The following is a 27,821-nucleotide window of genomic DNA, read 5'->3' as shown; positions in this document are numbered from 1 at the left end:
TGGTGTGTTCGGGGCCCTAAAGTGACCTCCCAGGATGGGAGCGTTAGGGCTCATTATTAAAACACCACGCTGATCCAGTTACTCGGCGACAGCCGGCCCGGGCTCCTATCCGGGGCGGTGTAGTCCTCTTCATTGGTGATTATTATTTTATAGGCGTGAGATGGACTCTGGTGGCTCTGCCTCCCTGGTTCAGCCTTTTCGAGGTCAAGGAGGGAGAGAGCTGCAGAGGGGTTATGTGGTAATGGTGTGCATCCAGCGAGTCCTGCATTCACGGCCAGCACAGTCAGAGCCACGGGCAGCACAGCTGAGCCTGAAGGACAGCTCAAATTGTTTGCCAGTTAATGACTCTCTATCCTTCTGTCTCATTCTCTTTTCCTCTCTCTCGCTCTCTCTCTTTTTCTGTCCCCCCCCCCACACACACACCATTCCTCCTTATCCCACCCCAGTCCCTCCTTGCCTATCGCTGTCTTGTGTTCTCTTTCTCTCTGTCTTTCTCTCTCCCCCTCTTCTTCTCCTCGATGGGCATTAGCGGACTCAGCTGTTCCCTCGTCACATTAAAGCATCTGCTCTCCAAAGGCTCATCACGAGAAGCACAGACACGCACACATACACACACACACACACACACACACACATTCTCTGCCCGCCCTTGTGGCTGTGCAGACAGGACGTTAACATCAGCTCTGATCATCTATCTCAGTTGGTCGGAGTTGTAATACAATACCCCAGAATGACACATTTCCCCGGGTAACATGTAGACAAGAGCTGGGCTGGAATGGAACTAACGTTTAATTGGAAGGGATGTTATCATGCCACTTAAGTTAATCAGGGTATGAATTATTTTCCGCGGCTGCACAAAAGGCCACGGCGGGGCCACTGATTTTCGTCTTAAATGGACATAATCCTGATGACCGCGGCAAAGTGTGGACCTATTGTCAGTTTACAAGCTGCTGTTATCAATCTCATTTGTGGTAAATGGACATAACCACAGGCTGCAATCCTGAAGGTGTCCCCATTAAGTCTCCTGCCACTGTCATCCTTCTATTCGGTGTCGTCGTTAGTGTCGCTTAAGCTGTCATCGACAGATTTGTCTATTTAAGTAGCCATTTTCCCTCCATAAATGGGTATCTTAATGATGGCTTTTTTAATGGCACAAGCCCCATCGCCTCAAAATGTGACCATGTGTTACAGCCGCCCATCTTCAAAAAATTGCACCATGAACACCACACACAGGCGCACACCTCACATACACCCGTCCAACTTGAGGACTATTCCTCGCATCTCTGTGGGACTACACGTACCTTCAGCAGGGAATCTCAGCCTACCCACGCGGCATCTGTGTGTGTCTGTCTCGCCTCTCTCTCTCTCTCTCTCTCCCCTTCTCTCATTCTTTCGCTCTCCTTCTCTCTTTCTCTATCTCTCTCTCTCTCCCCTTCTCTCATTCTTTTGCTCTCCTTCTCTCTCTCTCTCTCTCTCTCTCCTTCTCTCTTTCTCTATCTCTCTCTCTCTCTCTCTCTCTCTCTCTCTCTCTCTCTCTCTCTCTCTCTCTCTCTCTGTGGCCTTGTGTAATTGCCCTGAATGACGTTGGTCCAGGCAACTAGTGTTTATCAATATCCTGTTTTGATGGCTTTTTAAAGATAGGCTGCCCTGTAATCCATCATGCCCTAACCGCAGAGCTGGAGCTTCTCAGCCCTCTTCAGGAGGATGCTGTGTCAAGAGTAATGCTCGCAACAAAGACAAATGAAGATCCTCTCAGATTTATGAAGTGGAAACAATGATCATAGATATAGAGAACCTGTTCAAACCAGCATCATGTCCATTATAGTGTGTATTATGATGGATATTGGTATTCTCATAATTGACTTAAGGTTATATACTTACTACCTCCAGATTGTATCAATTTAAAACGTTTGTTCAGTGTATTTAATGCTCTACAGATTACTATAGCAATTTCTTTGTGTAATGCACTTGTCAACCTGCATTACCTTATCCACAGCTACTGTATACTGCACTGTATGTGTACTATCTATAGTCTTTGTTTTTTATTGAGACAATTAGATTGTCACAACTGTTTTGCATGACTACCTACAGTATGTGGCTGACCATTGCCAATATCATCCATTTTGTTTGTCATTTTCATGAGCAAAGCCAGATTGGTTCAGTTGGACTGGGATACTGCTGCTCGTCCCATCCACACAGAGACCATATTCCCTCATGCTTATTCTCAGGAGGTGTATGCTATCATAAATATATACTGTCCACCATTTTCATCACCCTTTTTATGAGCATGGTCACTGACTTCAGGCTTTATGAAAGGCTCACTAACCATACCATCACTTACAAGTTCAGTATAATGGCATTGGTAGCTCTGTTAGTTTGGACTTCTGTATCACCCCCTTAGCACCTTTGAGTTGGGAGCTTGTGAACAGTTTGCACCAATCCAATATGTGAGGAGAAATGGCTTAATCCCTAGCAACTCGACTGTGGAAATGTCTTTAGAAAAAGTTGTTATGGGAGCTTGCTCAGCCTTCTGTTATAGTTACCACACCAGGTTTGCCATTGCCAGGTTTGCCATTTGCCATTTATGCTTAGTCCCAGTTAGCGTTTATTTGCTTGAGACAATGCTCGGCGGTTTGTCTCTAACTGTTTTGTGTCTCTTTCAAATATATAGATATTGTTTTCTTTCTAGTCCAACGCTTGGTTGGATTTGTGTAATTTTGGGAAAGGATTTTCTGATCTCCAGCAGCCATTCTGTCACAGAGAGCACATCACTGTACCTCCGACTCTCTTCCCCTGACTACTTGGCCATCTCAGTAATGGTGTTTGAGCGCCGAGAGCCAGGGGGACCATGGGACCCACCATAGCTGGAGTCTCTTGACATGGCTGTGCAGGCGCTGTGGAGCTCCCCGCGCTGAGCTCCCTGGGCCCCGGCGTCCCAGTGGGAATCAGAGGGCCCTAAGTGCCTGTGCGGTCAGGGGGGCGATAAGGCACGCAGGAAATGAATGTGGTAATTAAGCCACGCTGTGGGTTAGAGACGACCATGATGAATATTATCACTTAATTACCAGGATTGCTATTCCCGGCACGCAGGCTGCAACGGGGAAAACGCCACTGCTATTCGTGTGTGTGTGTGTGTGTGTGTGTGTGTGTGTGTGTGTGTGTGTGTGTGTGTGTGTGTGTGTGTGTGCCTGAATTTCAAAATGTATAGTACAGTTGTAAATGTGTATTCCTGCAGAGAGGCTAGCCTTGTATAGCATTTCATGTCTGTCAATAAATGGACTCGGCCTGCGTCCTCTAAACATTTGCTAATGGATGCAGTCATAGTTGATCAATGGATTTAATGATGACGTAATAGATTGATGACCAGGGAGCAGTTTGCTGAGGTCTTTCCTCTGAAGTCCGCGACCAATGTTGACTTCTCAATATGCATGAGCCCACACTCTAGATCTCCTAAAATGCCTACCCTCTTATTACTTGAAATCCACAAAGCTCATTTGAAGCCTTGCTGTGAGCCAAGTGGGAGTCTTGCATCTGATTGTCTTTTTTTTTGCCCCTCTCTCCCACACTCTCTCCCCTTCCCTCTTTCTGTCTCTTTCTCTCCCTAATTGTCTCTCAAGGACAACTACACATTTGCGCAGCCAGGGATCCAGAGGAAAGTGAAGGCCCTGGAGGAGCTGGTCAGCCGGATCGATGGTGAGTGCCTGTGCCTGTGGCGCTGGGGCTTCTGTCAGAGGGGGAGACCATGCGTTCCGTCCCAGCAGTAGAGCAACTGCACAAACAGCAGCAGCAGCAGGCTCTTTCTCCCCACCACTGCCAACCCTCTCCCCGCAGTACCCCCACCCCCACCTCCCCCCAACCCCTCTCCCCGCAGTACCCCCACTCCCCCTAGCCCCCCCCCCCAGCCCGTGTGTCATCCCCAATCAGCCCAGCAGCAGCTTGGCCTTTTGCGGCATGCTCCGCCGTCCACCAGGGAAAGCGAGAGCCACCGGAGCATGAGACCCCCTCATTACTTTCTATTAGGGTGGCGTAATCAGAATTCAATGGCCATTTCTCTCAGACAGAGCTGGTCCCTGCGCCAGGCCTGCCTCTCTTCAGCCCGCATTAAGCTCAATGATTGCTTTAATTCCAGGGCGAGAGGAGGCAGAGGAGATCGCCGTTGTTTTTCCCTCGCTCGCCTCCCCTGTGTTTGGGTGTTTGTTCTGACGCTGTTTGGCTTTCTATCAGAGCCCATCTCGGCCCTCCACCCGCCACCCCCCTCCAGATACATTTAGGTAATGGATTCGGTTGAGCTGTTCTGGCAGCAGACAGATTTTTATCATATTTTATCATATTTCCTTTGCAGGTATGCATCAGTTTTAAAAAAGACAGGCGAGTGAGAGATTATCGATGCATTGGCGTAAGCCGAAAGTCTTATGCTAAGTCGGCATCCTCTAGAGATGCAGTCACTCTCATCAGTCAGAGCTCTTATGACTTCTCTGTGCTTTAAATAATTCATATGCACACACACATCTCTTTCTCTCTCACACTCTCTCTCGCTCGCTTTTCCTCATCCTGAATTGTAGTTAAATTCAAAGCTTCCAAAAGCCTCCGCACAACCTTTCCTTAACCTTGTCTAAGTCACAGATGCTCTATGAATGTTTCACAACGACAAACTGGTTTGCGGAGTCAGAAGTGTCCGGACGCCTTGGCGGAGTTGGCGCCTGCTCTTAATTGATCCTGCGCCGCTCCTTTGATCCGCTCATCACCAGGCTTTGTCTTGCCGTCTCCGTCGCGCTCGCGGGAGGCGCGCAAAACCTTTTGAACGCGCCGTATCAGTGAGGGGCTTTATGTTTTGGGCTTGTTCTTGAGTGACCTTCACTTTGTCAGGCTCCCGAGCCCCCGCTCATGTCACTTGTATTGTGGATCTCTCTAATCGGGGTGCAGATAGTGCACGGCATTATGCTCTCATTTGGGATTTGGGAGTGCCTCGCCGCGCAGCCACCCCCAATGAAAGAGAACAATTGATATCTGAGAGGGAGACGTTTCAAAGGGCTCATCCTTTCTCTGTGAACAGCAGCATGCCTCTCCTGTTGCATGAATGATTGAGAGTCAGAGTGAATCTTTGTGTGTGTGTGTGTGAGAGAGAGAGAGAGGGAGAAAATGGGGCTGTGTGTCAGGTTTGAATAGGTAGGTAGACATGACAACAGTGTTATGATGCTCTGCGTTGGCTGGGTTTGCACTAGGGCTCAAACGATTACTCGAGTAACTTGAATAATTTGATTACAAAAAATGATCTAGGAAAATTCTCTGCGGCTTCATTTAATTCCTATCATTTGCGTTATGTGGCCTGCGCAGCTCAGGGATTATTATTTCACACGGTTAGGTTAGGTTGGCGCATTGACGGAGAGCCAAGAAACTGTAAAAGGCAGGGAATGTCCAGGGTTTTGAGATAATTTCAAACTGGTGAAACAGCTGACAAGTCAAGGTGCAGCTTCAACATCAGAGCCGAAAGCATCCAGTTGTTAACACTACTGTAGCTCACCTAGCACAGCTGACAAAAGGCAATGTAAACATTGATGTTAGCTGATTTAATGTATTAGCTAGTGTAGTGTATTAGCAATAAAGAAGCTAGCTAGTAAACTAAATGTACAATTGCAAATGAGCAAATACACCAAAGAAAATCACACACACACACCCACACCCACATCTCGGCTCTCTCTCTCTCTCTTTCCCTCTCTCTCTCTTGCACACACGCACACACACACTCACTCACTCCCACTTCTGGTACTAGGTTAGGCTACCTCACCAAATAGGCCTACCCCAGACATGCTTACTGTAGCCCTTATATACTGTATATACCCTTTCTGAGTATCGAAACAGGAGTTTTGGGGGGAATATGTGCAGTTCTTATGCCTGAAATACAGTATTTAGACACCAAACGCTGCATAGTAACCTACAGTACTGCTTACTTCTGGAATGCATACATGGAAATACTAAAGTACTGCACAGTATTGTACTATAACAGTTTTTTGTAAGGGAGGTTATTTGGTAGTCATGGTAAATGCTGCAGATGCACACACATCTACAGTACATCAAACAGATTTACTGTGAAGGGACTCGGACAAATTTACCGATATGATATTTGTGGTGCATTTGAATAAATTACACATGCAACATATTTCTTTTTATCGATTACTCGATTAACCAATGAAATAATCCCTAGAATTCTCAATTCCAAAAAGAATAGATAGCTGCAGCCCTAGTTTCCACCCGTTATGTCATCAAAATAAAGCTCTAGTTTTCCTCTCTGGCCGCATTTGAAACGCATGTTCACCCTGATCCAGAACCAAACACTGTGTTTATCTCACAATTGACCTTGGCATAGGCTTTGTCCATCTTAGGAAAGTAAAGATCTTCTAACCACCAGTGACTGTTTTTCTGTTACTTTTATTACCATGGGGCATATTGTGTGTGGGTGTGTGTTTGTGAGTGTGTGTGTGTGTGGCTGGGTGGGTGTGTGTGTGTGAATGAGGGCATGAGCGTGCTGGAGAAATGCGTGTTGTGTTGTTTGTTCTCCACTCCTTTTTCCTGCCGAGCTGAAGGAGGGCAAAGCAGAGTTGAGCCTCCAGGCCCTCTGCAGGAGTCGATGGAGCTTGGTCAAAATGATATCTAATCACACAGCTGCGAACCACTACCCTCTCTCACTCTCTCTCTCTGCTCTCTCTCACACACTTTCATGCTTTCTTTCTCTCTCTCTTCCTCTCTCTCTCCTTCTCTCTCTCTCTCTCGCACTCTGTCTCTCATCTCAGTCTGTTTTTTTTTTTGTCGCTCTCTTTCTTCTCATCCTCCTCTTTGCGCGCTCTTTTCATCACCCTTCTGTTCTGAGTTCCCCCATCTGCCTCTGTGGTTTGTTCCCTTCAGCCCAAATAAGAGACACACACACACACACACACACACACACACACACACACACACACTCTTGTCTCCCTCTCTAAGCACAGAGAGCAGTAAGAGTCTGGCGTACACTTGAGTGCCGCTTTTGGCCACAGAGACTTTGCCGGGACTCGGGGCTCTGGATTACGCCGCTATTATTTTCCAATCGGCCCATTGTAACGCCGCCCAATGTCAGCTTTAATCAGCCGAGAGCTGGATCTGGCGCAGCGGCGCTGTTTTACATCTCGTTCGTGGGCCGTAATGGAGGCGCGGGTGTAAATCAATCAGCACGACTTTGCTCAAGTCTCCAACCGCAGGGCTGCGGCACCAGCAGCAGTAGCAGCAGCAGCAGCAGAAGCCATGGCACATCCTATTGGCATACCGGCCATTCCCCTGTCCTCTGTGCTTCTCTCACTCTATTCTCTCTCTCCCTTCTTCCCCCCTCTCTCTCTATTCTTCCCCCTCTCTCTCTATTCTATCTATTCTCTCTCTGTTCTCTCTATTCTCTCTCTCTCATCTGTCTATTTTCTCTCTCTCTCCCTTCTTCCCCCTCTCTCTCTCTATTCTATCTATTCTCTCTCTCTATTCTCTCTCTCTCTCTCTCTATTCTCTCTCTCTCTCTCTCTCTCTATTCTCTCTCTCTCCCCCTCTCTCCTGCGCTGCTCTCAGTCATGCGGCTCCAGGCCTGATAAGGTGTGGGGTGCTGGGTGGGCGTGTAATCAGGGCTGGCGGAGCGCGGCCCCTGATGTTTAAACATGGCCCTGCATGGCCCTCTGCATCCGCAGCCATATGGCTCCCCTCTGTCAGGTGACAGCCCGGCGTCTGTGCGCCACCACACACACACACACACACACACACACACACGCACACACGCACACACACACACACGACATGACAGCCTCCCCCCGAAGGCAGCGAGCGCGGCCCTGCCACATGTCAGCACACTGGAGCAGGGAGAGGATGCAGCAGCCGAGGGGCCGCGCTGAGGACCCCATCCCTCCGTCCTCCACGCTCTCTCACACACACACACACACACACACACACACACACACACACACACACACCTCCCCGCCGCAGCTCTCCTCCTCCCGTCCACATGTCAGACAGTGCTCTGACAGTGAGCTGCTGCATTAACACATCCACAGCTGTGAGCTGGCCGGCTAGCGCTTGTGTTCTAAAACAACATGTGTGCCCAAGACCTCTAACGCTGCCGACGGGTCTGGGCCAAGCTGTAGAGATGAAGCCATGAAGCTCTCCCTCTCTCTCCCACAGGGCCGTGTGTGTGTGTGTGTGTGTGTGTGTTTGTGTGGGGCTCTCTGTGGGAGCCTTGTATTGAGCCACCAGGAGCTGCTTGTGTTTTTGTTCTGATTCTTGCACCAGTTGACCTTGGAACCTCCCCTCGTGTTATCAGGAGCCCAGCCATGCATATCCAGCACAAACGTCTTTATGCTGAGTTAATCTCCATTACCATTCGTTGCCCTAGTGAGCAGTAACTAAAGCAATGCACACGCACCCTTCCACATTCGCCCTCAGCTCCAGCCCTGTCATTTTTCTCAATGTAATCTTAGTCCCTGACACTCAGAATTAACCTTGCACTGCTCAGTAGCAGCCATTACCCTATCAGCCCTGCCAAACATTTGAACGTTTCAAGGTCGTTTAATTTTAAACCAATTTCAGCTAGCAATTCCAATTAAGTGCCACAGCGACGCTTTGGTCTTGGTATGTAACTCAGCCTTGCTCGACAAGAGAGGCTAAGTTAGCTGGAAGCCTGTCTGGGTGCATTGCAATGTACCAGGCTCATTGTTGGGCTCCGTGACGTGCACTCGCTAACAGAAGAAGGAAAACTCGTTATAGTGACCTGTGCTGGACCCCGGCTCTGCCCTTTCATCTGCACATTGTATCTCAAGGGCTGTGGCACACAAAGGTCTTCCTGTTCCTGCATTGAACACTGTGACAGAATACTGAGAAGAGTCCACTTACATGCTCGCATACACACATTGAATCATCTCCCGAGTCTGCCGTAACTCCCTGAAGACAAAACATGTTTTTTTATCCATATTTTATATTCCATGTATAATATATTATGGCACTCTTGCCTTTATGTTGTGCTAACGCTGAAATGGATGCCTAAAAGTCCCCTTTTCCTTTGTAGCTTGCATTGTGCGGCAGGCCTGGCATTGAGTGATCATGATCGTTTGTGTGTGTGTGTGTGTATGTGTGTATGTTTGTGTGTGTGTATGTTTGTGTGAATAGCCAGGTCATGCAGGTGGAGAACGGCTGAAATCATTTGGGCCGAGTTAGGGGGTCGCCGTCGAGCGCCTTACACAAGCACACTGGGGGGGGGGGGGCTAAACGAGGTCTGAGTCACGGCTGGCTCGCCACCGCCGTGCACACTACCAGGGCCTCACCTCCACGGGCTCCAACCATCACGTCCGCGTGCGTGCGTGTGTCGACCAGCCCTGGAACGGCGTTTTACTAAAGCAGCGCTCTCCGCCAGTGTTTAGTGACACCTGGAAGACGCCTCTTCCCCCCCCCCCCCCCCCCCCCCCCCAGTCCACGGCTCAGCCGTTCCTCTCAGCAGCAGGCCGACACTGAGGTGAGCGCGGCACGGTCCCGCCGCCTGAATAATTCACCGCGTCTCCGAGGAGCACATCCGGCACGCCGCTGGTGGCCACGCAGGAGCCGCTGCCTTCGGAGAAAAGTATTTTCTTAGAAGCCGCGGTGCCAGGCGGGGGGGCCTACGGAGAGCGTTTCCCCCCCCCCGCCGCAGAGCTGTTTAGCGCGGGGCTCGCCGCCCCTGAGCGGGCGCTGGTTTTCTGCGCCGTGCCCGTCTGAGGTGGCGCGGCAGTGTGCTGGCCTGCCGGGAGGGTTGGTGCCATGCTGCAGGACACCGCTGGCGTTGTCATAGGTCGTCCACATCAAGCACCACACAGCCCCCTTTGTGTGGGAGTGATCCTGGGCAGCTCACTAGTGTGTGTGTGTGTGTGTGTGTGTGTGTGTGTGTGTGTGTGTGTGGGCAGAACACTGACTGTGCTCAGTCGCACTCGCTCACACACACTCTCTCTTTCCTCACTCACGCACTTGCTTCTTCTCTCTCTCACGGTCTCTTTCTCTTTATCTCTCTCTGGCTCTCCATCTCACACCCTCCCGTCTTTCTTGCTTTCTTGCTTTCTTTACTGTGTCTCCATTCTCTCCATCTCTCACTCTATTTCTACGGTGTCTCTGTGTCCCCCTCCCCCTCCTCTCCCTCCTCACACCTTAGGTGTGTAGGAAGCCGGTTGGTACAGTGTGTGTGTGTGAGAGTGTGTGTGTGTGTGCGTGCGCTGGTTGCCGGTGCGTGTGCTCTGGGCCCGGTAGGAGTGTGGATGGTAATGAACACCTTTCTGCTTCAGTGCTAGTGTGAATATGTCACTCTCTCATTTGTGCGCGAGGCCGTGGCTGGTGCGATGGCGTTTCAGGCAGAGGTGACACATCCCCCCTTCTCCCCCCCTCCCCCAAAGCAGCACTCTCTCAGGCCTCCCGATTCCCTTCCTCCTTCCCTTCCTTCCTCTCTTCCTCTCTTCCTCTGCATCTGCTAATTTCTTTTCCCTCTTCTCTCACGAGGAAGGGAAGGAAATCAGTCTCGCTGATTGATTCTGTTGCCGTACTTGATTTTTCTCACATTTTTGCCCGTGGATGGGCGCTCGGGGGAGATGGTGCTAGCAGCATTCATCATGTCACCATGTGATCTCCCGGCGTCCAGGCCTGTTCTTCATGCCTGACTGGCACCCTTCTGTCCAGATTCTCTGGCCAGTGGAGGAGGGTGAGGTGGTTGGCGAGGCATGAGGGGCTCATGAGAGGGCAGTGGCGTGGGCAGCGCCCATACGAGTGTGGCCAGTGATCGATGCCAGTGCTGTCTGCTCCCGATCGCTGCCAGATTCATCGGCCTCGCCTGGACACAGTCAAATTTTACAGCCTTGGAAAAATGAGAGCATGCTCACAATTAAAATTAATGCTGTGAAGAGGACGCTGGAGAAGCCAGCACCGGAGAAAATAAAGTCACCTTCACTCGGGAGGAACCACAAGTTGCAACATGGGGGGGAAAAAGTGTCTGTTTTCTGTGATCTACTGTTTAAAGTATTTTTCTCTTTGCATATGGTTGGAGTAACTGACCACTTGAATGGATGATGACCATCTCACTCTACCCCCATGATTTAGCCTATAGCTCCCATAGTATCATACTGTCTGTCTAGTGGAGCAGTGGAGCTATTGCTATGAGGTGGTGTTCACTGGGAGATGTGTGCTGGGCTTAACGATGAAGAGCTGGTTGTCCGTGCTCATTGGCCAGTATAGCCCTGCTCTGCTCCACTGTTTCCATACAGCAGGCAGCCCTGCAGCAGTAGCAGTAGCAGTAGCACAGCTCAGAGAGAGAGCATCCCACTGTACGCGCTGCACTCACTCATTGTGCTCTACCAGCACTCCACAGGGATCTGTTCTCATCTAGCACGTGGGCAACTGATGCAGACCTGGAATGAGAGTGATTTGCCGGCCGCGAACCGTGGTCCAGAGGTTTGTGTTGATATCCTGACCACTCGTAGCCATAGTCCCCACGAGGATCCACGTCCAGCGGATTTCTCGCTCCCACTCATTTCCTGCTCTTCGTTACTTACGGCCTCCTGCAGTCCTTTCATAATATAGACTTGAAAAGCACACAAATGCACCTCAATAAGTGATTGGCTCAGCCTCTAGCCAAGCGACATACTCAAGCCCCGCCACGGTCTGAACTGAATTCCAAGCGCTTTGCATCCGTCCCCGTCGTCTGAGGTTGGGCAGTTGTGAGCGGATGGGTGGCCGCAGTTGACCCGTAGTGCCTGCGAGCACTCTCCACCACCTCTCTTCGTCCTCCCACTCTCTCATTAGCTCTGGCACTCAGTACTCTTCACGTAGAGAGCCACACACACGCACACACACACACACACACACACACACACACACACACACACACACATTCACACACACGGCAGACGCAGGCTGCTTAGAGCCCAATCAGGGACACTGGCTGTAATTACTGGCGTCATTGTCGGGCGCTTTCCCCGCAAGTGTTGCGTGATGCCAGGGAACACCGCTGCTCGCTGTTGTCTCCCTGTACGGCAATAATGTTTCATCCTTATCTCGGTGTTTCTCTCTTTCTCTCCCTCTTTCTCTTTCTCTTTCCCTCTCTCTCTCTCCCTCTCTCTCTCTCTCTCTGTGTGTGTGTGTGAATGCATTCAGGGCTTGATCAGCATGCAAATTGCTGAAGGTGAATTTATTTATGTAAATGAAAGCGTGAAGCACGGCTTCTGCACACAAATCATTTTAACGCCGGATTCCGACTGTTGGGGAAGGGAAGTATTAAAAATTGAGGCAGAAAAAAGGGTTGAACAAGCCGCTTGTATAGAGAGTAATAATACAAAAATAAAAAAAAACGGACTGCTGGGTTTAATTTGACTGCTTTGACATTAGCTAAACTCTGCTTGCCTCTGCAGGCAGAGCTGTTTGTGGATGTTCAGTGTGGCGAGTCTTATTCCACTATAAATGCACATTTTAATCTGCGCGTGAGTGCGGAGGGCTGTGCCACGCTGGTCAGGGATCAGCCTCTGTCTTAGCGCTCATAGCCAGCCGTTTGTTGTGAGCCATTCTGCTCCTCACATCTTCTCCCCCCATCCCCCAATGCCCCTCGGTTCTCATCAGAGCATTTCTTTTGCAGCTAGTTGTTCTATTTGGATTTTTTTTCTTGTGTACGAGTAATTTATTTCATTCCTGTGATGGAATGCATTTTATATTTTTGAAAATAAAACCCTTTTTACAGGTATGAGATATGTGAACTTGCTAAGGTTAAAATGTTAGCTAATATGGTAATTTTAAAGAGCTTTGCATACATAAGGCTTTTGATTGGTACGGGGTGGGAGTAGAAGTCAGATTAAGTGTACGTGTGCAACTAAAGTTAGAAGACACGGCTCGTGCACAAGCACAGTGGGAAGGGCTGTGATGAAGCCCAGGAAGTTGTTCTGTAGCACGCCGGTGACAAATGTCATCTCCCAAACCTGCCAGAGCGGCAGCACAGCCGGCACAGACGCTGTCAACTGTCATAATATGCGATCCGGAGTGGGAAGTCTGTCTCTTAGCCTCTCTCACTGTCTATCTAGCTCTCTCCCTTTCATTCTCTCCATTTTTCTCCTCCCTCTCTCTCCCTCCCTCCCTCACGGTCTCTGTCTTTCTCTCCATCTTAGATACACACGTACACATCCTTTGTGTTCTATAGCAAGCCGTTATCTGTCAGGCTCAAATGACTTTGTTTGAGTGCAAGGTATTTACTTTGATTTAAGCCATCGGGCTTACTGAAGGATAACAGGTATTTGTGAGTGAAAGGAGTGTTTGTGTTTGTCTGGCTGCTTTAACACTGCATTGTAAAGCGTAAACAAATGTCCGCCAAATATTAGCATCCACTGAATGAAACGGAGTTCCTGTTTCAGCAGCCTCCAAATGACAGAGGCTTTATGAATTCCAAGTAGGCCCACTATTATTGGGATGCAGCAGGACCCCTTGAGCCGTGCTGCAGCCCTGTAGGTAACACATGGGCAGCTTGGCTGCTGTTCTCCCTGTTTGGAGTGGCTGGGGTGCTGAGACTGGGTAATACAGTTAGTGAAGAGGCTCCGTGTGGAGTGGAAGGGCGCCGTGCGAGACTTGGGCTGGCTGGCCGGTGGCCTGGATATGGCCACTGATGAGAAAAGCGAGAGGGTCAGCACAGATGCAATTATGGGATGGATGGGGGGAGAGCAGGAGTCAGTGGGAAGTACCCAGCTCAGCAGAAACGTGGCGAGCGGCTCACTTGTCTTGCGCTGCTCCCTGACCCTGGCCTGTCCTCCCCCCCCCCCCCCCTCGCCCGCACCTGCCAGGGCCGTCCCCCTCCGCGGAGGCGTGCCAGCTGACATCTGCCGGAGACCCGGCCGACCCGGCCCGCTCCTCTCCGCACGCCCGCTCACCCGCGCGCCAGTCACGCGGCCCTAATGACGGCGGCGGTGCCGCCCGGCTGATGAATGCCACGCTTGACATCTCTCATTTGCGGCGGAGCAGTTGTGGGTATTTGGTGACATTCACAGTTTTCATTAATTGTGCGGCGCGCGCCTGTCTTTCGTCTGAACTTGGTTGCTCCGCCGCAAATGTTTTGCCAGATTGATTTATTCGCTGTTAATGAGGATAAGTTGTTTATATGATGCGTTTGTGTGTGAGACTGGAGGTGTCTGGGAGCGGGTGTGAGATTACACTCTCTGTTTGCCTCACCCTGGTGGAAAATCTGCCCGGCACATCTGCGGACGTCTTCCTGTCGGATCACGCTGGGTGACACCTCTGCAACCGCGTCTCTTCAGCACACCTTTGTGTGTGTGTGTGTGTGTGTGAACGTGCACACATCTGTCATACATCTGCATTTAGGTGTGTGTGTGTGTGTGTGTGTGTGTGTTGTGACGCATGAGCAGCTTGTCGAGTGTGTGACGAGTGCGCAGCGTGCGTCCTTTCGAGGCGAGCTGGATGGGCACGTTTTGGCACGGTGATGAATTCATCCGTGTCACATATTAGATGAAAGCCAGGCATTCAATAACATGTCTGCACTGATTAAGACCTTCTCTGGAAATGATTGTGATTTTTTTCTTCCTCCCTTTCCCCCAAAAATATAATGCCTTTCTACAAGTGCCCTGTGACAGCTTGGTAATTACATTGTTTGAGATGACAGCGCTGTGATGTGACTGATGTTGTGGTGTGAGTTGGTGATTGTGTGTATATGCGTGTGGCGATGTGCCGATTGTGCAGCTCTGTTGTCCCTGTCAGTGCGTGTGTGTGTGTGTGTGTGTGTGTGTGTGTCTATTTGTGCCGTTGCAAGTGGCCTGTTGTGGAGTGGATCTTTATCTGGCGGAGGGTATTGATTGGTGGCCCCCTGTGCTCTCTCTGCAGACACGGTGCACCGCCACCTGCAGCAGTATGAAGTGGAGTACCTGCAGTTCGCCTTCCGCTGGATGAACAACCTGCTGATGAGGGAGCTGCCCCTGCGCTGCACCATCCGACTCTGGGACACCTACCAGGTACCTAGACCATCACCCCCTCCACCAACACACACACACACACACACACACACACACACACTCTCTCTCTCTCCCTCTCTCCCCCTCTCTCCCTCTCTCCCCCTCTCTCCCTCTCTCCCTCACCCTGTCACACCCTGTCATTTTCTCATCTTTCTCTAGTTTTCTTTTTCATTATCTAATGTGCTCAGCACACACACACACACACACACACACACACACCCCTGCATACCAGCTCCAGCACATTTTGACATGTGCGCTGTGATGTGACAGCTTTCTAATGTGGCCATTAGATTCAGATTAAAAGATTCTCAAGACAGTTCTCAGTACATTATCCATCCATTAACTGCTCGAGTGCAAGTTCTAGCATCCACATTTACATGCACTGAAGTTGGCAAAAACAGGAAGAAAATGTTTCCCATGGAAACCGTTGACGAACGGCGGCGTTCGGCGATGACAAAGTTGACATTTTAAGACTTCCAGCCGACAGACGTACAGAACGTAAGCCCATTTGCGAAAGTAAACGAGGACGGGAAGTGATTTCACCACGGGGCTTTTACGGGCGGGTGAGAAGCGGCACCACCTGTGCTCCATCGCCTCCTCCTCTCACACCCTTGTCTTCTCCGTCTCTTAAATACCTGCCTCCGCACTCGCGCGGCGCTCCCACAGGCCTCTTTACCAGCCCGTCTCCCACCACAGAGGAATGAGCCCAACACGGGCTCTGCAATTACGCCTCCAAACGCCGCGCCGTGTGTCATCTGCTAATGCATCTCCCCCAGCTCCCTCCTAATAATCACGCTGCTCTGAGGCGACAGGCCTGGCCATCTCTCAGCCTTAAACACGGACAAAAAAAATTGAGCGCTTTTGTCAGAGACCAGATGCCTGTGTTACGGCTCTGATTCTGTAGGATGCAATATTCATTTGGACATTGGTGGCAACTGAAGCAGTGTATCAGGAGACTGTGACACGAGAGTGGTCTCTCCTCCATGGGAGCACAGCTGCTTTTGTTGCCTCATAAACATCAATCTGGGAGGCTTGTAAGGGCTAGCTAAGCAGAGCTGGAGCCCCCATGATGGATGCACAGTTGCCCTCTCATGTCAACTGCATTGGTGACACGGCTCAAGCTCAGCTCAAGTGCTTACAGTACAGGTTGCTGCAAGATTTATTTGCTCTGTCTTTTAGATGATGAATGTATCTAGTGTTTGTCCTACACCAGAGCCTAAGTGTGCGCTAAACTGCGTGGTGCTATCAGGGGGTGTTTGGTTTTGTCATACCACCCACCTTTGAGCCTCTAGTACTGATCTCAGTCTACTGGGTGGGTGTTACTTACAGTAGCACATGGCATAGTACAGTATGTGTTCATATTGCCTTGGTTTATTTCCAGAGAGCTGTGCATTTATATCCTCAGGTTCTGTGAAAGTTCATGTGTGGGAATACTGCCTATTGCTGGTTAGCTCTGGAGTGTAGCCTATAGCGTAGCATGTATACATTTCAGCGTTTTATAGTGGGAGTAGACAGGCAGTGGTTAATGAGACCAGTGGAACCTTTAGGGACCACCGCGGTGCATTGTGATCAAGGCACAGAGGGCCGCTTGAGTGAACGTCTGTCCGCTTTGATTAAAGGTACACCAGGACACCTCTAAAGGAGCCAGACATGCCGGTGAATGGCTGTAAGTGGCGGCTGTGGCAGAGCGCGGAGCACCTCTTAGCAGAACCTGTGGGAGAGTAATAATGGGGCTTTGTGTCTGCATTGTGCTACATACGGCTTTTGTGGAGTGCAGAATGAGGGCAGCCTCGTCATTGATTGTGATGGTTGTTGACATGTGTACTTTGGTTGGGAGAGTGCTCTCACTTGTTACTGTAGGTGAGGCATAAGTCAATAATGCAAGGATATTACTTAATACACAATATTGATTGGCCACTCTCCAAAGTAAAAAGGGGAAATGCACTCTGCAAAGAGTACACATTAAACTGTATTAAGTGATTAGTTGTCTTAATTGCTGCTGAATTTTGGTGAGGATATAATTGTATCCCGTCTGCATATATTATAGTATCACATCTACAAAGGAACTTGTTTTTCTTGGGGTTTTTTTCGGATTGTCTGGCTGTAAGCAGGATTGAATAAAATCTGCCAACCTGATTTCCATGAGACTTGGTGGAACAGTGTAGCATACTGTAGGTCAAAGCAGAGGCCATTCAAGTTTTTTTTTAACGTTGTGAGAATGTCCGCATATGCCCTTGGCAAAGGTCTGTGCCCTCCGTGTGGCCTGATGGAACTACAGAGAATCTACAGTAAGAAAGGTCAGTAATTAGAGAGTCTGGGTGCTCTCACAGCGTGTGTTTAACTGTGTACACGACACCTTGCATTTGAGCCTTCAGCATGATGATTACGCAACGGTAATCGACTCTGTGGTTCTGTAGGCGTCAACAGCTCCATCACCCACCAGTGGCATTTCCTCTCTCTCTCTTCAGAAACGCGCCAATGCAGATTTGCAAAGTGAATATTTGCAGATGCCCCTCACGGTCCTTTTGGAAGCCTAATGATCATCTTCAGGAGCACCCTCTCAGTGCCTGGAGCGCTCAAGTGCCTGGAGGAGGTCCTCAGCCCAGAGAGCCTATCTCTCTCTCTCCCTCTCTCTCTCTCTCTCCTCTCTCTCTCTCTCTCTCTCTCTCTCTCTCTCTCTCGGCACGCTGCGGCAGACGGGAGGTGGGCAGCGGCACGCCGAGCTTAAATCAGCTGCTCACCCTGCGGGAACCGAGATGGGAAATTAAACGCGGAGAGGTTGACCTTTTGTGCTAACGACTGCGCTTGAGTTACTCGCCCCTGCTATGGGCCGGTTAAGCACGCCGCCAACAACCTGTCCTCCGAGACCAACTCCTCCCTCCATCTGTCTCTCCCGCCAAAAAAAACACCGCCTTCGTTTGTCATGTCCGGCCCAAAAAAAAAGTGGAGCACCTTGCAGCCTTGTCATGGAGGTGCCTGTCTGCAAAGGGGCATTGAGAAAGATCATCAGCTATACCCTGCCAGTTATGGGAGTGTGGCCATCTTATCAGGCCGACTTACACACACTTGTCTATGTGACAGTGCTGTGAGCTGCTCTTGCACAGACCAATATCTCTGTGGGACAAATAAAGTTCTATTCTCTTATCTTAAGAACTCCTGCCTTGGTTCATGAGGCTCATGTCACAGTGTGGAGGCACACCAAAACACATCATTTTTCCTCCACATTGCTGCAGGTTCCGCCTATACCCGCTTCTGGGTAGACTGAGCTAAGCTCACCTTAGCTTTTTTTCTCTACTTGGCTGCGTATTCCTCAACAGAACAGGGGCCAGAAATAGAATGAAATTCATCCCATGAATGTTTAATGCGTAACCAAATTGAGTGAAAATGACTGCTGGCTCTCACCCTCCCTTGCCCACCATGACAATCTGTGTCATAGTAGCTCACCTTAAAGATCCTGATGGCCAGAATTAGCCGAGTGTCGTGAATGAATATTTCATGCAGCCCCTGAAAACAGCATGCAGCAGCCAGCTGGCTATCTCTTAGAAGAATAGCCTGCAAGTTATTAATATGGCATGCGTTCCCGCTTCATGTATTCCATGCATCTACTACTCGCCGTCCTCCCTATAGCTGTTTGTCTAGGGCTTTCCATAGAGGCCAAAGATGGACATACAGTACATGTTGCATTAACCTCCAGTGGGTTTCAGATGTATGTCGAGCTCTGTCCAGTGCGACTGCTTTCCTATAAATGAAAACAGACACGAGTAAAAGCTTTTTTGGTAAAGAACCATTTGAGGGTTGTTCAAGTATAGATCGCAGAAGCCTTGGTTTGCATTGACAGCCTCTGAGCTAAACATAGAAACCTCTCCGACAGGAAGGTTGTTCAACGGAAGGTTGTGGTAGAAAGCCTGCTTCTGGATTCCACATGGATGCAGGCTCCATGTGGCTGTTCATTTGTCAAATCCGTATGATCGCTCCTCAGTAACTTGATTAAAAACTCCTAATATGGATGCACTGACCAATTATGGTCATTACGGCCCACTCCTCCGAGGTCCCTCTCCATCAGAGTATTTAATTTCTGCTGTAATTGAACCAATTAAGCCCCCTCCTTCTATTCTAAGATGTCCAAAAGGAGCTCCTGGTCCTCTGCCCGGTGCTGGCCAGAGACTCTAATTCAGCCCAGTCCATCAGATGTCGAGACACAATTTGACTTGTCTGGATGTTTGACTGGATGCTAGGACAATATGTGAATGGCACACGTATTTGGAATGGCTAGCTGCTCTACCAAATAGGCCCTTAATGGGCTCAAGTGGTGCAGTGGCATTTCCCATGCAAGCGCTGGTGCGGCTGCTGTCAGGAGAGGGGAGTCGGCCTGTAGGACCAGAGGGACGGAGCTAGCCTCCCTGCTAATGACTTCATTAGAGCTGCGCTGTCTCTCAGTGCAGTTTCACAGAGTAGTTTAACCTGAGAACGGTACCAGTCCCAAGGTGCTACTTTCCTGTGCTGTGTCTGCACTAATGCCATCTGCTGTGTGTGTGTGTGTGTGTCTGTGTGTGTGTGTGTGTGTGTGTGTGTGCGCGCGCCGCACGTGCACCTCTGCATATTTACCATAAATAATGGTGTGGATATATGGCTAGTTACCCACCTATTATATGCAGAGATGAGTGAGAATACTTAATCAAGTGGGGTGTACTTTACATGGAGTAATTATTAGTCATGCCTCACCTGTGGCAGCTGTTCATATTGAGCTTTTATCAGAGCTGAAGCCCAAATGTTCAAGATTTGGGGTCTAAACCAGAGGAAATGTAGAAGATTTTGTCTCTAAACTGTGGGTAAATACAAGTAAAGATTTTTTTATATATATGGAATGACCATATTTAATATTTAATTTTCCATCTAATTTATTACCAATAACCTTCATTGCGTTCAATTAACATAATGAGGATTTGCTTTATTTTTTTCAGATTAGGTGTTAAATGAAGCGGCAAGGCCTATACGGTTTGTCTTGCTAATAGCTGTAAGGAGTGGTTAAATTAGATGTAAATTCAGCCAGTGCCTTCAGCTCGGTGCTCTTTCATTTTGCCTTGAAGAAGTGCCTCTGTAATACTCTGCATGCCGACCGCTGAGCTCAGTAACCATTACCTTGTGACCTGCTATCTTCTCTCACATCTCAACTGTGGAACTCTTGAGTGCAGTAGAATGTGCAAGGTGCCATCTGTTTTGTTTTGTTTTGTTTTGATTTTTTTCCAGTAGAGTGCTTGCATGATCATTTAAAAGACAAAAAGTAATGTACTGGCATTGGTCTAAGCACTTATTTTTTAATAAACTAGCTGACTTAGCTGTTTATCAAGGTTACAAAAGTGAAGCTCATCTTTAATTAGCTGATCCAAGATCAATTTTAATTACCATCTTAATGTGACTAAAAGAAGAGGTCACTGATATAAAGAAATGCTCTTAATGGTCTCCTTTGTCAGCACATAGACTTTTGAATCGAAAGCCACTGCAGAGAGAGTTTGCAACGGGGGCACTTCTGAGCACCTTTTCAAATCCCCAAATGAAACATGGGAATCCCAGAAGGTGCACAGGCCTGCTTGGTATAAATGGTAGACAAGAACTGACCAGCTAGTGTGTGCTCAGAGCCATGTGGATCAAGTAAGTCATTATTTTCATGTGAACCACTTCTTTTCTTTTCAGTTCAGTTGGGATTTATCGATATAGCTCCGTAGCATCTGAACAGGTCTCAAGGCGTTTTTCACAGCCCAGGCTGAACATGAACTTAGATAATACACCAAACATTTGGTCCAGTTTCTCTCTTTAGAATCTGTCCTGAATCTTCCGAAGTCATTCCTACACTATTCACCGTTGGTTGGATCCTGTAACTCCCAAGGTCCCATTCTAGCCCATTTTCCTCACCCTTTAGTCCACATCAAAGTGGTGGCAGAGGCCGAAATTCCTTCTGGAGCGTCTTAAAGTCGGGAGTGTCAGGGAGCTGTCTCCTGGCACACAGGGAGAAGCCTCCTCCACTGGAGCATGCCGCTCCAGCCACAGCAAATGAAACGCCGGCCTCTGCAGCGGACTCAAGTTCAGCTCTTTCAGCCATAGGGAGGACTGAAAGTCATCCAGTGGGCTAAACTTTAATGGCTTTTGCTCGCAACAGTGCAGCCAATTAGTAAATGTGTCTGATAATGTCTCACCACTTTGCTAGGTCAGAAACTTCGATTCAGGCGTTTGGTGTGCAGGGTGGGGATGAGTATGGGTCAGCCTGACTGGCCTGTGTTCTCAGGATTGACCACCACGTCTCCCACTGTGTCTCGCTGACCTGTGAAATATCGGATCTCCATCAGAGCACGTTTTGTGGGGGGCTGCAATTGACAAAACCTCCGAAGCATTCCTGCTTATTTTGTCTTTGAAGAAGACACATTTTTGGTGAGGACGGGATTCCTTCATACCTCATCGGCCAGTAGATATATTAGTTGGGTGTGATCGCTCACGGACGCAGTATGAGTAAGTTTTAGAGTTTTAGTTTTAGCTTGCCAGAAGGATCTTGTTAGTGTAATGGTGGAGTCGGCATGATAAGTCATTAGTAGTCAGTGAAGAAGATGTGGACAGGGCTCTGCATCATTTCCACTCGGCTCCTCGTCTAATGGCCAGTTGCATTTTGCAGTTGCGCCCCGTGTGTCCGGTCCATCAGGTGTGCAGGTGTCTTGTCTGTCAAGGGGATTTCATCAGTTACAGGAGCGCCTGCAGGATGTCCGCGGGCTGTTAACCTCTGCTCATAGGTAGGCTGAATTAATTGTGTGATTTCCTGCTCCGTGTCATGACATTGCATGTACCGCAGGAGGTGCGGATTGTGTTTGCCAAATGACCAGCGCCTCCTCCCGCACGCACGCACATCAATAGTGCAAATAAATTATTGAGCTGTCTCGGGATGAAAGGGAATGAGGCTGTGGAACCGGCGGGTGGAGGAAGAGTTGCATGCGACTACGCCACAGTTTCCCACTGGATGTGTTTTTTTTAAAAGGTCCCCTTGAGCAGTCTCATCTGTACACATTTCACACTGGTCTTTGTCAACAAAATGTAGTGCTAGTGGGGGGCGTATGTGCCGTATCTGTGTGTGTGTGTGTGTGTCTGTGTCTGTGTCTGTGTCTGTGTGTGTGTGTGTGTGTGTGTGTGTGTGTTTATGTGTGTGTGTGTGTGTGTGTGTGTGTGTGTGTGTGTGTGTTGCACGTGCACCATTCCATTTCCATAGAAGCCGAGGCTCCAGCCTGCGGCGGCCTCCACCCAGTGAGGGGCTTGTGTGCGGCGCGTGTTGAGTGAGTTGAGGCTTTGAGGGCTGACTGTGGGAGACGGCTACTGGTAAGCACGGCTGATCTGTGCACAGTCCCAGCACAGAGAGCTACATAATGGGCTTATGAGCAGCATATGGGGAGCTGCTGTGAGTCAGACAGCCCGCCGAATTTGCCATCACTGTTCATTACAGTGCAAACTAGTAGCCGCTAGAACTGTGGGAGGATGTCCCCAGAGCCTCCGCTCCCGCTACACAGTTTTTTTTTTTTTTCCTTCCTCTTCGTTCTCTTCTTCCCTGTCTTTGCTTTGGGCGTTCACAAGCCTAAGTGTTACAACCGAGATGGAGTCTGCGAATGGGCTGTCCGGATCATTTTCCAAGCATGGCATTAACAAGTGCCATGGTGTGAATGTGCTTTAGCGCGTCGGGGTGCTAAGGAGCGCGGTGATTTTCTCCAGGCTGTCCTGGAGAAGAGTGCAGCAGTGAGCTGGAGCAGAGAGGCTCCAGGCGCCCAGCAGCTCTAGTGGGATTGGACCCATGCTAAGGGGATGACAGACACTGCCACTGCTCCTTCATCTCCAGCACACTCCACTCTCTCTATTCTCTCACACTTGTTTATGTAAGGCTGCTATGTACTGTACTGTACCTTTCCTACCATGTAGGCCTAGTTCTGTCAGAGTAAGTGCTATAGTGGGCTGAGACTGGACATATGCCTCCTTTTGGGCAGATGTGGATGCTGCTTTTTCTTCTTCTCTTCTGAATGAGGAAATCGTCTCAGTCATGCTCAAAGGTGTGTTCATAGGTTGGCCAACCTGCTTGGTAGTGTGATTGCCTGTGTTTTTAGTCAGCGCTGCTCAAAAGTCTCCGCAGACTGGGTCCCAGCCACCTTCCCCTTCCGCGCACCTCCCTGTCGGCTCCGGTGAGTTGACGTCGGTCGCCAGCGAGCCTCATGCACTTTTCATTGGCTGCCAATCCAGATATAGAGCTGCGCTGGAGGGCATTGTCGCAAAGAGGGTCCCCGGAGGCGTGTGGACCTCCGACCCGGGCCCCTTCCCCATCCCCAGGGCCGTCCTAATGATTGCCCTCTGTTTTCTGACACAGAAAGCCAATACCCAGCAGGCAGGGCCCAGGTCAGCCGTGTGGCCTGGAACATCAATATTTCATTGCCCTCCCTCTCTATAAAAACAGCCTGCGCTCCCTTCTCTCTCTCTCTCTCTCTCTCTCTCTCTCTCTCTCTCTCTCTCTCTCTCTCTCTCTCTCTCTCTCTCTCTCTCTCTTCACTCCTTCTCTCCTGCAGTGCCTTGCTCACTTAAGATTCTCTCTCCACCAGAGCCCCTTAAAGTGGCAGTGGGCTCTGTGCCCCTGCCGCTACACTCGGAGGCGGCCGGCTTGTAAGGCGGGGCCCCCTCGGCGTGTGTGTGTGTGTGTGTTGTTCGAGGCCGCGTCCGACCGCTGCTCACATGTGCACGTGGCGCCTGGTGCAGTGCGTGGCGTGGCGTGGCGTGGCGTGGCCGCTGGTGGTGATGTAGCGCGGGCCCTCCTGTGGGTTGGGAAAGGTCGCGGGGATCACGCCGTCGGCCTGGAGCTCACGTGCGTACAGCACGGCCTCCTGTACCGATCTCCTCCCCAAGAGGACAGGCGGAAACAATGCCTATTAGCCCGCATACATTTACACGTGTTCAATCGCATTAGATCTGTGCGCGCGCTGAGCAGTAAGTGAATTCCATATGAAATATCGCCCCGAGCTGCAGTGGAGGGTGGGAAGTGTGCACTAACTGCATGAGCACTACATGTGGGCAGTTTGAAACGTAGTTATGAGCACTGTGCGCATTGTCAATGGCCTCGAAACTTTCTGAGGAATAATGAACACTTGGAGACCTCCTGTCGTTTTCGAGCCAGTGAAAGAGTGGAATTGTGTAAAGAGAATACTCAGCTCTTTGGCTACTTCTCCCCTTCCTTGAGATGTTAATGCACTTTGGCCATACAGAGTGAGCTGCTCTTTTGAGGGCTAAGCGAGTGGTGTATGTGGAGGAGGGCAGCGCTAGTAGCACCTGGCACAGCAGTTTCTAGCCCATAACTCTGCATTTACTCTCAGCTTGATGGGCAGCAATATCAGCAGCTATTGTAAGGGAAGCCTGTCCCCCTCCATGAAGATGCTGTCCATATCCCACTTCACCAGGCCTCTCTCCCCCTCTAATCTTGGCAAGTGCAAAATAAAGTCTGTGTGTGTGTGTGTGTGTGTGTGAGAGAGAGAGGAGGAATAGACTGTGAGAGAAAGTGCAGCAGATCCACACAGGGGCTTGAGCTCCAGGCTGCAGGGATGTGTCTAATCACTGGCTTTAAGGCTGAGTGGTCATCACTCTCCTGATTACTCACCATGCACCTCCACATCAGCAGCACAAGCAGCACAGGCTCACACACACACACACACACACACACACACAAATGGAAACCAATATGCCGCCACACACAGGGCCAGAGAAGTGTGTGTGTGTGTGTGTGTGTGTGCATGTGTGTGTGCGTGTGTGTGTGTGTGTTTCAAAGGAATAGAAAGAGAGGGTGAGAGTGTGACCTATGCAAAGAGCAAACTTTTAGAGATGCATGTTTGAAGAATGTACCGCACACACACACACACACACACACACACACACACACACACACACACACACACACACACACACACAGACTCACACAGACTCACACTCACTCTCACACACATATACACCCACCCACACACACACACCTCACAGATATGTTAAGTAGCCTGGAGAATTGCTACTCAGAAGGCTCAAACAGACACATCCAATCTCTCAGGAAGGCGCAACACATTCTCTCTCAAACAGACACACAGACACATACACAGACACACACACATCCACACACACACACACACACACGCACACACACACACACACACACACACACACACAGACACACTTCAGACAGAGTGTATGTGCTGAGGGCAAAGGGGATTTGTCCTCCCGCCTGTGCTTCATATCTTGCAGGTAGGGGAGTAAATAAAGTAATAAAGCACGGCAGCGGTGTGTCACAGTTTGATAGGCCTCCCCCCATCCTCCGCCCTCTCCCCCCGGACAGCCAGTCCCTCAACGCCTCTGATTAAGGCTGGGAGGTTAGACCAATAGGCAATCATCACCCAGGACATAACTCACTGCAGCTCTGTCTGTAAGCTGCTCGCCCTTTCTCCTCTCTCTCACTCTCTTTCTCCCTCTCTACCGTTCTCTTGCTCACACTGACTCTCTCGCTCTCTCTTTCTCCCTCTCTACCGTTCTCTCTCCCTTACTGACTCTCTCGCTCTCTCTTTCTCCCTCTCTGCCTCTCTCTCTCACACACTCTCTCTCTCTTCTCTCTTATCCACCCTTTCTTGTGGAGGTTATAGATGGGTCAGATGAGTTTGGTGTGCTGTTTTTGGAGGGGGCATGGGGGTCCTCTTCTGTCTGTCAGAGTTGTCCTGTGCACTAGTTAGTAACTTCAGTGCTGTGAAGGTGGATGCTTGGTTAATGCTACCACATTCATGGAAGGTGCCATGGGTGCAGTTGTGCATATGGTCATTCAGAGCAGTGGAGGATGAGGATGGCTTTATGAAGCAGTATAGTCTGAGCACTCGTGACAAAAAGGAAACCCAAGCCCCCAACTGCAAGCTATGTATTGTTTGCACTGCTTGTCCACTTGCTTGTCCAGGGCCTATGGGGCTGCAGGTTTGAGTCTTGAGTTCTGACATAGAGACCCTATACCAGAACACATGCGCTCCTCATCAATGTGGGGGTCTACCCTGCACACTGACTGTACTCTGCAGTAGGGCGTTGTTATTATTGCTCCTCTCATCAATGTGGGGGTCTACCCTGCACACTGACTGTACTCTGCAGTAGGGCGTTGTTATTATTGCTCCTCTCATCAATGTGGGGGTCTACCCTGCACACTGACTACAGCAGGGCGTTGTTATTATTGCTCCTCTCATCAATGTGGGGGTCTACCCTGCACACTGACTACAGCAGGGCGTTGTTATTATTGCTCCTCTCATCAATGTGGGGGTCTACCCTACACACTGACTACAGCAGGGCGTTGTTATTATTGTTCCTCTCTGAGGGCTTTGCTCTGTCTGACTGCTAGCATGAGATGATGTGTTCAACACAACCTTGCCAACAAAACCTTCCCAGACTGCTAGCATGAAACAATGTGTTCAACAAAAACCTTAAGACGTCTCAGGTGTTGCGCGCGGTGTTTAGCATAATGTTCCAGATGTCAGAGCTGGCAAGGGCGAAGAGCTGCTTCAGCACAAAGCCGGCGCCGCCACAGAGAGCGCGCGCGTTTCCCCAAACTCTCCCGTACACCTGTATATCATGAAGGGCATTCTTTATCTTCAGAGGAGAAGTGTGCATTTTGGGCGCGTGCCCGCTCTCTTGAAGATGGGTTAGGCGTGTCACCCTGAAGTGTGTCAGAGGCCCAGCGCAAATGAGGCTGCCGCGCGGAGCGCCCTGGAAGGACCACTTGCCATTCTTTTATCGGGCCCATTTATTAAGCCCTCAACAGCGGCCCCGCGGCCCAGGGGACTGGACTGAGACGATAATTAGAATGATCCACGAGGAAACGAGAGGGCGCCTGAGTGGGGCGGCACACACATACACACACACACACACACACACACACACACACACACACACACACACACACACACACACACACACACGCACACAAATAGACTCATGAAGGAAGGCACATCACCAGGCTGTCCTCATCACATAGAACATGTTGAAATATGAGTTTTGAGTCATCAGAGTAAAAGAAAATTATTGGTAATAATTTTTTTGTGTGGTGTCTTTGAAATACATATTTTTTTTTAATAAATTTGGGAGGAAGCAAAGACTGTTATGTTAGAAATAACCAAAGAGAACAACAAAGAGGAGCTGTCAGTTCTTGGAACTATAGTTTGCAGTCAGTTCCATTTGTATTCAAATGATGTGGTTGTTTGGTACAAAATAAGGAACACATACTGAGTAAACTGGGTAAACCCAACCCAATCTGCCAGTGATTGGATTTCACCCTGCAGCTCAGGCTGGAGACCTGCACATTTATCTCTCCTTCTTCCTGTCCACGTTTGCTGGAACCAATCACAAACTGGCTTATCCACCAGGCGCACCCGGATCGTTGGTCTGATTGGTTGAAGGACCATTCAAGCGTACAGAGTCATTTGAGCTATGCCCATTGATCGCGCATCTTGTGCAGTAGAAATACAGGGCAGACTCCAGACTAATGTTCAATCTCAAAAGATTGAGCTTGGTCTGGTGATAGCCAGGCTACACACTGAGCGTTTTAAGTAAAAGCATCTGCTAAATTGATAAATGTTCATGTCAACTGTGAAATGTCAGTGGTGTGTGTGTGGTCGCGTGTCTCATGCACCGTGACGCATGCAGCTGGCCCTGCAGGGAAGCCCTGTCAGTGGTGTGTCCTAAAGAAGTGGATTTCACGCTCGCGTGAGCTCTTTGATGAGTGGACCTGTAGAAAGGACAGCCAGGGAA

General features: G+C 49.7%; 1 protein-coding gene across 3 annotated transcripts in view; it reads left to right on the top strand.

Moving 5' to 3' along the window:
• The window catches only part of tbc1d22a (TBC1 domain family, member 22a), a 91,004-nt gene that overhangs the window by 49,068 nt on the left and 14,115 nt on the right, over nucleotides 1-27,821 (top strand). For all 3 annotated transcript variants that reach the window (XM_062518131.1, XM_062518132.1, XM_062518130.1), the window contains 2 exons: nucleotides 3,618-3,693; nucleotides 14,878-15,005. In XM_062518131.1, coding sequence (XP_062374115.1) covers nucleotides 3,618-3,693; nucleotides 14,878-15,005 — 204 coding nt within the window. The remainder of the gene's footprint in view (nucleotides 1-3,617; nucleotides 3,694-14,877; nucleotides 15,006-27,821) is intronic.

The sequence above is a fragment of the Sardina pilchardus genome, chromosome 17 (assembly GCF_963854185.1).
Source record: "Sardina pilchardus chromosome 17, fSarPil1.1, whole genome shotgun sequence".
NCBI classification, from domain to species: Eukaryota; Metazoa; Chordata; class Actinopteri; order Clupeiformes; family Clupeidae; genus Sardina; species Sardina pilchardus.
This window is presented reverse-complemented; position numbering and strand designations above follow the sequence as displayed.